Below are 12,577 nucleotides of genomic sequence, written 5' to 3' on the forward strand. Positions count from 1 at the left end.
CGAGGACACTTACAACTCTAACTCTGTGCAACCCTAATTAGCCTCTGCAAATCTCGCAGGCTCTTTAGTCATTGAAACTAGACCACTAAGATTGTTCCTTCTGGGTAGCATCACACAAGAGCTCAAGCAGCTGTACTGGGTTGGGGGAGTTTGTGACAATTTGGCTGATATTTGGGGAGGCACTAAATACGCTCAATGTATTTACACTGTTGACCTAAGAGGGACCAGACTTTTCCCCCACCTGATTGACATTCAGTTGGCCCACAAAGAAAAGTTAACAGATGCACAGGCAAAAGAAAACATCTCTCTGGCTGCCATTTTTTCAAAAACATGGAGGCTAACTGTACACACAATTCTGGGTGCACCCGACGTGTACAGTGAAACTGAAATTTGCAGATGCCAGGACTGGTTTGTATGCACAGATACACAGATTTGCATTTAAATTTGCATGTGCACACAGATACCTACATAATATAGCACATGCTTTTGAAAATGTGGCCCTATGTTGTCTACAATGTCAAACACAGTATGTGCTGAAAGTAATATAAAATAAATGAATGCTCTGCTGTAATTTCTTCTCTTCCTTTCTAGCAGAAAATATATGCTTTAAATCTTTACAATCTTTCTAACTTGCAACTTGGTAACAGCCATCCTATATTCCTTGATAATGTTTCATACAGTCCTGGTATTAAAGATTCCTATCAGATGATGCTATCTGTTTAAGTGGGGGTCTTTAAGTTACAAATAACGTGACTGGCAGATGGTTAATGATTTTTTGAGAGTCACGAGAAAGGAGTGTTTAAGCATTAATCATATGATGCAAGTGTCACTCAGTGAAGTCCTGTGTCTCAGACAGACATCTCTTCCATCTCTCTCAGATGCAAGGCACATTTTAGCTCAGCTATAACAACTAGGGAAACAAAAATTATTGTAGTAACTCATTTTTCTTTGTGTTTATTGCTACAGAATTCTGCTTGGGGATCTCATGGGGGTGAAGCAGAAAACTACTAAAATTATTTCTTGGCCATCTGCCTTAACCCATTACCCTGATTGGACTGATATGAAGAGATGGGATTGATATTTAGAAAAGTTATATATATTTCAATAATCTCACAGAGGAGCACAGTAGATGCCAAGGCTTAGGAGAACTGGGTTCAGAATTTGTTAACTGTTGATCCTGCCTTCAAAACAGGTCCAGCATTGAAGACTTTTAAAATGTCTTAAACAACACAAAGGTAAAAGTAATGGGGTCTGATGCCAGAATAGCAAATATATGTAACAGCTACAGCTGATACATATCTATAATATTTACTAAGATCTTTTGTACTATTCAATGTTTTATCTAGGTATGTGACCCCAATATTATGCAAACACAGACTCGACATGTGTTAAGATCTCCTTTAAATACCAAGACTTGTCCTAAAGATTCACAAATGCAACCTTGTGTCCTCAATCAAAATTGCTTTCAATATCAGTACAATCTAACAGGTAAGCGGAACAGTAATTCACAAGAAAAATGCAAGGTGTCATATTTCTCAGTATACTCTTTGCTACAAAGTTAAGAATGTGACATGATAATTTTAAAGTATAATATTAAAGTGCAGTTCTACTTTTAAAAATAATTATGTATAAAAACACCTTATTACTTAGCAGACCTGCTCTTTGTTTGTATTTAGTTATGTCTCTTTACTGCAGTGATTAACATCCCAATCCTGCAGGTGCTTAACTTTAAATGTGTTAGTAGTTCCACTGAATTCATTAGAGCTAAGCGCATGTATAAAGCTGTGCATATTCGGATAAGATAAGATTTTATTACTTGTATTATCACTGCAAAAACATCATAAATAAGCAAGAATGAAATGGAGTCTATTCTTTTTTGTGCATTGTCAGTATTATTGAAGTCAGTCAGACCCAGATGACACCAAGAGTATACTTTGAAGACAATATAGGTGATACAGGTGTACTTGAGAGTCAAATTTGTTGTTCAGAATCTTAATTACAACTGATTATAGCTGTTTTGGAAACAAAATTGCAGACAAATGTTTTCCTCTCTTTAGCCAATTCAGCTAGTGCCGATACATGTGGACAGTACCCATCTTAACTTTCAGATCCTAGACTAAGTTTGTAGGTTTACCAGTTAGAAATGGTGACATTTCTTCATATCATCGAAATGCATTTGAACTGGAAGCCATTGAGCGACAGACATGAAACCTCATAATATCCTTTTTCGGAGGGTCACTTTACAGAGCAGGACCACACTTCGGATTGTTCATGATTTTCAAGGGTGTAACATTATTTTTTTCTTTCATCCTTATTTTTTTAAAAGCTCACTTTTGTGTGACTTCCTTTTTCACAAAATTTTGGAAGGATGCAATGACAATCAAGACTGACTGTAGGAGCTTAACACACAGTTGAAGACAGCTAAAAAAAGCAAGAGGTGGCCTTCTGCATGTGCCAACTGTTTTCAAACGATACACTGAATCAGTATTAAACAGTTTTTGACATACTCTGATGTGTTGCTTTTTTTTAAGGGACATTAGAGAGATGATAGTGAATTTCCCAATTCAGACTTGCTTATTTTCTTTAAGAATAACTTCCTTTTATCTGCCTTGTTCTTCACCTTCTAAAGTCCCACAGTTAAATGAAGATAACTAACTCACTTTGTAATTCAAGATAAAAATGAAGTACAATGATGGTTTGCTGTACTAAATGCAATTACACTATATCTTTAGATTGGAGTACATGTCAGCTAAGTGAAAATGCAACCTGTGGACAAGGGATTCGGAGACGTCTTTTGAGCTGTATGCGCAGTGATGGAAAATCAGTGAATATGAACTACTGTGAGCAGGTGAAGTTTATAAATACACTAAAGAAAGTCTTAAAGTCTAACATACAACTCAGTTCTTTTGGAAATTACGGTACTCTAACCTCTACACCAAGCTGTCACCTGGAGCTTTGAAGTTACCATTCACCTGGCATAGATAAGTTGCTATGATCAATATTGGATTTAGCTAGGGTCAGAAGTTTTCAGGAACCAAAATATAACAAGAGTACCAGAATAATAATGTGCACTGATTAGTCATCTAGCTTCTTCTTTCTACCCTAAAGGAGGATTTCAATGATGGAGTAATGTCTGTATGTGTGTAGAACTCAGTCCTACAGACCCTATTTACAAGCAGTCAATGAGTAAAGGATTATGTCCTTTTGAAGTCATGTGAATAATGATTTGCAGAATGGGGCCCAAAGTTTGCAAGGGTCTGGGGAGCCTTTGAGATGTAAAATGTCATAAAAATGAAAGCTATTATTACTGCTGAAAAATCTCCCTGTAAATGGTGACCTTGGGAGTATCACTTTAGTCACTATGAATTTTCAGTTTTCTAATTTTATGACCAGCAATAACAAAGTGACATTTTAGGTTGTTTTTTTATATATATATACAGTTAAACTTGGAAAAACCTGAAAAATTGAGCATTCATTGCCTTGTGGAATGTGCTGTGAACTGTCAGCTTTCCAAATGGTCAACCTGGTCAGAATGTTCAAACACTTGCGGCATTGGAGGTAAGTTTGTTTCTAAGACTATTGTCACATTTTATCTGCAATCCTTGGAATATTTATGTTTGGTAAAGAACACAAATACATCCCCAATCCTGCAGATGTTAATGCAATCCATAGGACATGTAAAGACAGTAATATAAATAATAATAAAGAGCAACATAAATTTCTGTGCCACTTTTAAAAGCATGATAATCACTTAAACATCTAGTAAATCATTAGAAAATGAGATCTGCTGACATTTTTTCAGGTTTTTTAATAGATGTAAGGACTTTTCTTTGTTTTGTTACATTTGGTAAAAATCCATCCGACTGTTTTTGAATTACCCACCCATGAAAAATGCAATTTAGAAAACATACTTGTATACAAAGGATCATCTAACTAATTCATTCCAAAATCTGAAAATTCAGTCATAGTTGAAAATAAACTTTTACATAGAGTTATTGGTAGGATTTATGTTGTGGAAAAGGAAAGCTGGTGAGAGTTTTCAGGATATCTTTTTAATGTAGTTCCTCTCTTGTGCTTTATTGTATATTTCAGGATTCAAAATTTCAGCACAGCTAACCTTACTATGATTAAAATAATTATTTATCATCTTAAGAATTAAAAAAAATGTAAATAGTACTTCACTGTTTGACACTGGTGAGTATTGCATCCAGCTTTGGTCCCCCCATGACAAAAGGGATGTGGATAAATTGGGGAGAGTCCAGCGGAGGGCAATGAAAATGATTAGGTGGCTGGGGCACATGACTTACGAGAAGAGACCGTGGGAACTGGGGTTATTTAGTCTGCAGAAGAGAAGAGTGAGGGGGGATTTGATAGCAGCCTTCAATTACCTGAAGCAGGGTTCCAAAAAAGATGGAGCTCAGCTGTTCAGTGGTGGCAGATGGAAGAACAAGAAGCAATGGTCTCACGTTGCAGTGGGGGAGGTCTAGGTTGGATATTAGGAAACACTATTTCACTAGAAGGGTGGTGAAGCACTGGAATGGATTACCTAGGGAGGTGGTGGAATCTCCATCCTTAGAGGCTTTTAAGGCCCAGCTTAACAAAGCCTTGGCTGGGATGATTTAGTTGGTGTTGGTCCTGCTTTGAGCAGGGGATTGGACTAGATGACCTCCTGAGGTCTCTTCCAACTCTAATATTCTAGGATTCTATGATACTTCCTTAGACCCCAGTTCTGTAGCTTAGTATGTGAGCACAGGTCCCTGTATCTGTGTAGAGCCCCAGTTACTTCAGGTATAGGTGTCCACCCACACAAAACAAGTTACAGGATTAGGGCCTTATCTAGTCTTGCATAGTTTTTCAAATCCTTGGAGAGGTCAGTTGAAGAGAAGTACTGTAGGTTTTATTTAAAATAGATCTGCAACATAATTTTCAAAGCTTCTGGTATGCGTTAATTTCTAATTGTCCATAGTCCAATTTATGTGAGGGCAAAGACAAAACAGATTGATAGCTTCTGTGGAGGGTTTTTTTTTTAGCTGGATTGCAGAGATCAAAGCATGTAATAGAAATGATCAAAGATTAATATTTGGATTAATCATGTTCTTTGTCTATTGAGTTTTCATCAGTTCAGTAAAATAGTACTCCTGTAACACAAATGAACAATTCATATATATTATTTAACAACCAACATGCTAAGAATATTAATTCCAAGCTGTATTTAAAAAAAAACTTTTTTGAGACTTAATTCTCATGTTATTAGATCAACTAAAGAAAGGCAACAAAAATTATTAGAGGTATGGAACAGCTACCATATGAGAAGAGATTAAAAGGCTAGGACTTTTCAGCTTGGAAAAGAAGTGACTAAGGAGGGCTATAAAATCATGAATGTTGAGGAGAAAGCAAATAGGGAAGTGTTGTTTACCTCTTCATCTAATGCAAGAACCAGAGATCACCCAATGAAATTAATAGGCAGGCTGTATGTTTAAAACAAACATAAGTTAGTACTTCACATAATGCATAGTCATTCTGTGGAATTTGTTGCCAGGGGATGTTGTGAAGGCCAAAAGTATAACTGGATTAAAAAAAGAATTAGATATATTCATGGTAGATTGGTCCATCTAGGGCTATTAGCCAAGATGGCCAGGAATGCAACCCCATGATCTGGGTGTCCCTAAATGTCTGTCTGCCAGAAGCTGGAACTGGATGACAGGGGATGATCACTTGATAAATTGCCCTCTTCTGTTCATTCACTCTGAAGCATCTGGCACTGTCCACTGTCAAAAGATTGGAAACTGGACCATTGGTCTGACCCAGTATGTATATATACCAAGTATATCTTACATGCGTAAGATATTGTACATTCCAAGTCTCGTTAAGGTTAGATGAGCCATACTGTCAAGTTTGTATAACTGAATTCAATATATCTCAGTATATGTTATGAGTCCCATTTTAATTCAAGAGGATACAAGTTTACTATAGCTACCAGACAGAGAAGTTCTCCTTCAAGTGGCTGTGCATATGTACATTCCTCTGCAGATGTGTGTTTGCCCTGTGCGCTTGTCGGAGATTTTTGCCAGGAATGCCACTAGCCAGTGCACACATCTCTGCTCTCATGCTCTTGTGTGAGGGCATAAATGGGACGTGTCCACCAGCTCCTTCTCAGTTCCTTCTCACTACCCAGAATGATGATTTGAGCTCCCTGTAGCTTTGCTTTGGTGAGCCAGGTTAGACAGCATTTCTGAATATACTTAGTTGATGTTTAATAGTTTACTTAGGCAGCTGTAGTTTAGCAGTTTCCCTGAGAGATTTATTATGAAAAAATCCCTGGGGTTTAAACAATGTGCTACGTGCAGGACTGTTTTCATTGTCACAGACAGCACATCAGTTGTTTAAGTGAGGGATATGTGAGGGACAGATGTTCCATTTGTACCTCCTTCCTCACCAGGACTAAATAGCAGAGGGACAGTTGCCTGAAGATTCACCTCATGATGGAGGCAATGTGACCTGCATCTGAACCAGGCCCTGACTGAGATACAGAGAACTATGATTCATTCTGAAGTGCCCCTCCAGCTGCTTCTCACTTGAAGCACAAGCTGGGTGAAAAAAGTCATCTTATCCCTCAGACTCAAAGTGTTCTAGACATCCTGACCCTGGCAGAAACGCTAAGACTTGGTCTCCAAGTAAATCTTCTATGTCCTCTGGTACTGGTTCGAAGCCCCAAAAACCTAAGCACTCACCCACTCCATCTGAGGAGGCACCATGGACTCTGGCTCTCTTGGGGCCATTGAGACTGGTGCCTTTACCAGTGCCGGGTCCTTCTGCCTCTCGTCAGCCAATTCAGTCTGCATCAGCACTGTCAGCTCAGTACACTCACCTCCAGTGCCTCCAGCTCCACAGGCCTTCTTATCCATAGAAGAACTACTTTGTTTTTTCTTACCTAATTCTCCCCTTGATACAGCTGATTCTACTGCTTCCTCCATCGATGTGCCCAGCACCACGGTCACCGAGACTATCCTGTCACAGCCTGAGTCGTCAGCATACTCAGTGATCAGTCGGACACTGGCAGTGCACGCAGAGATTGTGTCTGCACTGCTGGCACTGACGATACACCTGGCGCCATTGCCACAGTCTGAGGTTTTACTGGTACCACCAGTACCATCAACTTCCAACCACCACAACAGATGTGTGGTTTTGAACATTGTCTCTCTCCAATGACTGGACCACCTAGAACCCTGACGACAATTGCATCCCCCTATTCTGAGGACATTCCCGTTTTCTCTTCAGACTCTGAAAAGGAGGAAACTATTTCTCCATCCAGGTGTTTCAGATCTTCTTTCAGGTCTTCAGGCACCTGTCTTAAAGTGCATTGAGTTCCTTACAGGAACTCTCCAACATGGTGTCCTCCGCTGTGGATGGCTCTGTCTATGCCATTTCCTCTATGGGATGCCTGTGAGAGACTCTAGTCCTTCATCTCACACATTTTCTAGAAGGAAATCTCCTGCTTGTGTAGTGCAGGACTCATCTGCTCAGAAATCCTGCTAACATTCTTCAATGTCCTGTACTGGATCCCATGAAGGAGGGAGAATTATTGGAGGGGTCACTTAATGTTGCTTCTCAAATATCTTCATCTCCACCAGATGAAGGAGTTAGCCCGTAGTCGACATCTCCTCCCCCAGAGGACTTTAAGTCTTTTTTCAAGACCTTATGAGAAGGATGGCTACTTCTCTAGGAGTCCAAGCAGAAATTTTGCAAGAGAACTCGCAAGCTTTCCTGGACATTTTACAGACTACTGTTTCAGGAAGTGTTGCCATTCCTATCAATAAAGCACTTCTAGATCCAGTGATGATTTTACAGTAGACTCCAGCCTCTATACCTCTTATGGTGAAGAAGGTGGATAGATGTTACCAAATCCCTCCACAAGACTTTGGTCATTTCTTTATCCACCCACTTCCTGATTCCCTAGCGGTCGCAATCACTAATGAGCAGTCCTGACAGTCTCAATCTAAGGCCACCCCTGGGATGTAAAGCTTATTCCACTGCCATATTTCAAATGAGAATCATCAATTTTCCCTAAATATAATTTTCTTAATTATTCAGCCATCTCAAAGTTTGCTGATAAGTTGCTGAAGAATATAGGGAACAGTTTCTAGCTTTAGTTTCTGAGGATCATCTTACCCTTATATATCTCTTCAGGCAGCAATACATGCCACTGACACTGACTCACATTCTGTCACCACTGCTGTGTCCATGAGATGTTCATCCTGTCTCCAGGCTTCCAGCATTCCAAAAGAGCTGCAGAATACAATTGATGATTTACCCTTTGAAGGCTCTAAGTGTTCTCCGCCAGGACAGATGACATGTGAAGGACTCTTGTGCAACACTTCGCTTCTTGAGAGCTATGTTCCTGCTACTAAAAGAAAACTATTTAAATCACACCTCTACTTGAGACCATTGTTCCATCAGAGAACCTAAGGCCACGTCTACACTACCCGCCGGATCGGCGGGTAGTAATCGATGTATCGGGGATCGATTCATCGCGTCTAGTGTAGATGCGATAAATCGATCCCTGATCGCTCTGCCGTCGACTCCAGAACTCCACCACGGCGAGAGGAGGAAGCAGTCGACGGTGGAGTGGCAGCTGTTGATCCCGCGCTGCAAGGACGCGAAGTAAGTGATTCTAAGTCGATCTAGGATACGTCTACTTCAGGTACGCTATTCTCGTAGCTGAAGTTGCGTATCTTAGATCGATTCCCCACCCTCCCCAGTGTAGACCAGGCCTAAGAGAAGATCAAGAAGTTCTCAATGTCACCAGCCATCTTACACTGAGGTGGGCCCTTCCCACAAGACAAGTGATATCTCAAAGTCATTTTGACTGTACAATTGAGGATGGCACACCGATGTATCTCCTGCCTTTTGATTACACCTGTCCCTTTTTTAATGTGCTTTGCAGAACATCAGGCTAGGCAAATGGATACTTAGTACAGAAAAGGAGGGATATGTAATCCAGTTCGTCTCGCTCCCTTTTCCCAACTCACCTTCCCCATCGCTTTTCTGGACTCTTCTCACAAGAAGCTCTTGTTATTTCAAGAGCTATGGTCTCTTCTAGACTTGGGAACAATAGAGGAAGTTCCTTATCAACACAGAAGGAAAGGATTTTATTACCGGTACTTCCTGGTCCCAAAGAAATCTGGTGGCTTCTGCCCCATCGTAGATGTAAGAAAGCTGAACAAATTCATCAAGAAAATCAAGTTCAAGTCACTTCCACATGGCAATACCTCCTTCCCCCAGGAAGTACCATCAATTTGTGGTAGACACCAACCACTGCCAGTACACAGTGCTTCCTTTCGGCTTGTTTTGAGCCCCAAGAGTTTTCACCAAGTACATGACAGCAGGTTTTTGGGATTCAAATATATGTGGACAATTGGCCAGTTCAAGCAGTATTAAGCAATCATGTCCAGAACAGTGTCCTAGTAATCAGGCTGATGTTCTTCCTTCTTGGCCTGAAAATAAAATTGGACAAATCACAGTTACAATCAACTCAGGGCATAATTTTTATAGGAGCAGATTTCTACACTGGAACAGCCACAGCTTATCTTCCACAGGAACAGTTCCAATCTATAACCTTCCTTTCAGAAAGCTATCCAACAATTATCATATGAGCCTGCATTCAGCTTCTCAGACACATGGCCTTGTGCATGTATGTAACACTACATGCCAGACTTCACTTCTGCTGTCTGCAGGCTTGGCTTCATTTGGTATATCAACATTGTAGGCATCCTCTGGACATGTGGATTTGTGTACCTGCATGGGTGCTTCAGTCTCTGATTGGTAAATGTACACAAGGGAATTGTGTTTGTGTCCCCAGAACCATCAGTGGCTCTGGCTAGAGATACATCTACAAAAAGGCTGGGGGTCCATCTCAGTCAATTTCAGGCTCAAGATATTGGCCATCTCAGGAAATTTTCCCCCATATAACCATACTGGAGTTTAGGGCCATATGTCATACCTGAAAAATATTTATGCCCACCATCAAGAATCAGATGATTCAAGTTCTCATGGACAATACAGGGAGGGGCAAGGTCATCTAAACAAATGAACAAGCAGGGAGGGGCAAGGTCATCTAAATTGTGCCAGAAGGCTAGTCTCCTGTAGCATCTGTGTGTTTGTCACAAAGTGTCCCTGAAGGCCTTCCATCTTCCAGAAGTGAGGAGCACTCCAGCAGATTCCCTCAGCAGGGTTTTCATAGACCAACATGATTAGTCAGTTAGGCCGGATGTTCTCCTCCAGGTTTTCCACCATTAGGGGTACCCAACAATAGATATGTTTGCAACAAACCTCAACAGCAAATATGAGATTTGCTCGAGGGCGGATTGCAGCCTGGGTTACATCACAGGTGCTTTTCTACTTCCCTGGTTCAGTCAGCTTTTATATACATTCTTTCCAATTCCTCTCATTCCGAGGGTCCTCAGGAAGCTGAAACAAAACAAAACATCACTAATCCTCATTGCACAGGCATGGTCCAGGCAGTATTAGTTCACTTATATTTCTGCATTACATCTGCCAGTAGATAGTTTTGCCATATTTTCTCATCCTCCTGTTTCTTAAGTTTTTAAAGGGCCTGGTCAATGTTTACCCTTCTGTGTCTGATCTGGTACCTGTATGGGATTTGAATCTAGTTCTCTTCAAACTAATAGGAACTTAATTTGAACCACAACTGCATTTTCTTTATTGGCAAGGCAGACAGTACTTTTGGTGGAAAGCACTTCTGGTGGAGGATTTCAGAGCTTGAAGCTGCTTTTGCTGACCCTCCTTTTACTGTTTTTTTTAATAAGGACAATGTTGCCCTTAGGCCACATCCTATGTTTATGCCAAAAGTAGTGTCAGCTTTCCACCTAAATTAAACAATTAATCTTCACTTGTCTTTCCTAAAACCTGATTCATCTAAGGCTGTGGAGCTCTTCATACCTTGGATGTTCATTCAGCTGTGGCTTTTCTTCGACTGTAGTAGATCCTTTGGGACTACAAAATGGCTCTTTGTAATCTATACAGCAAGAATTAAGGGTCAATCAGTGTCATCTCAGCAAATCTCATATTGGGTCCCTGACTGTATCAAGCTCTGGTATGACCTTGCTAATATCTCTCCTCCATCAAGAGTAATTCCTTATTCCACCAGAGCTCAGTTCATTACATCAGGATTCTTCAGGAAAGTCCCAGTTGCTGATATGTGCAAGTTGGCAACTTGGTCATCTGCATATACTTTTCTCTACTCATTATGGCTCTGGGCATGCACACACCTATAGTAGAATGTACATGTGCACAACACCTCTCGAAGAACAACAGTTACTGCACGGTAAGTAACCATTGTTTTACTTCTTTAGCTCAAGCTGTAGAGGATCATGGTTTTAGAACTGGAGATCCTGGATGCAGTCCCCAGTGAGAACCCATGATAGCTGTCCTTACATTTACAGCCATCAGGGATTTAGGATCATATAAGGGGCTTATCCTTCAATTTTATAACAGGGCTCTGTGCAACTGCTAAATCTGATCCTAAAAGTAGGAATGCTGCATGCATTGGTTAAAGTGTTCTGCTTACAGCAGGAGTCTCAAACTAATTCTGAAGAGTAGGCCAAATTACACTGATAAATATGTTGTCCGGGCTGGGTCTAAAACTTGGGCTGTATAGTCTCCTTGAACCACAGCAGCTCTCCCATGGATACCAGGAGGAGGCTTGCAAAGATCCAGGGTAGAATTATTATATAGTAACTCAACTTTTAAGCCCCAGTCCTGCACAAAATTCCACTAGAGGAGACCCCTGTGGAGTACAGTCTCCACTGCAGCCATCCTCTTTCCTGTCCTTGGCCCCACTCCAGTTACAGAAAATCGGGGCAGGTAGACATTAGCCTGTTTTGCCCTCTGAGAACTGAAGAACCTCTTCAAAGGGCTGTGGTTACAGAAATGTGCTGGGCAAAGGTTTATCAAAATGAAATTCAGTCTGAGATCTTGATTAAAAACTAAGACCATCCTATCGTATGTAAATTGGTATATTGCTGAAGGTCAGCTGTGATACAGATGCTGTGCTTATCTAATTCTGCCTGTATATGCCTCCAGCAGCGTAATTTGAGGCGTCTCAATTTTAGTTACTTTGTCCTGTATTATAATAATGATCATTATATAGCTTCATAATTGTTCATTTCATTTTTCGGACAAATAAAATGGCATGTCCCTATTCCGAGCATCTTATAGTGTAAGATGATCTTGTTCCTTTGAAAATAATGGAAGTTTTGCATTGACTTTAGTGGGAACAGGACTGAGCCATAAATTAGACTTAAAACAGCAAAGGATAACAATAAACAAAGGAAACTATTGTTGCCATTGTCCTGAGTTTCATTTGCCAAATAATAAGTTGCACACTCCTCAAAAATAATCAATGGCAGATAAACCACATATACTGCTGCTAGAACTGCTCTCTCACTCCTATTTAGTATCTGAGAGTCAAAACAAGAATCTGTTTCTCTGACTTAGCTCAGAGTTAGTGAAGTGCCTGCTCAGGAAACATAAGTTACTGTAAAAGGGAAAAACAGAA

The 12,577-nt window shown here is 40.4% G+C and overlaps 1 protein-coding gene across 3 annotated transcripts in view; it reads left to right on the forward strand.

The window, feature by feature from the left end:
- Window positions 1-12,577, forward strand: part of THSD7B (thrombospondin type 1 domain containing 7B) — a 511,640-nt gene that overhangs the window by 473,445 nt on the left and 25,618 nt on the right. For all 3 annotated transcript variants that reach the window (XM_084643355.1, XM_084643354.1, XM_084643356.1), the window contains 3 exons: window positions 1,347-1,488; window positions 2,733-2,848; window positions 3,441-3,558. In XM_084643355.1, coding sequence (XP_084499481.1) covers window positions 1,347-1,488; window positions 2,733-2,848; window positions 3,441-3,558 — 376 coding nt within the window. The remainder of the gene's footprint in view (window positions 1-1,346; window positions 1,489-2,732; window positions 2,849-3,440; window positions 3,559-12,577) is intronic.

This window comes from Lepidochelys olivacea (genome assembly GCF_965140295.1).
Source record: "Lepidochelys olivacea isolate rLepOli2 genome assembly, chromosome: 11".
NCBI classification, from domain to species: Eukaryota; Metazoa; Chordata; order Testudines; family Cheloniidae; genus Lepidochelys; species Lepidochelys olivacea.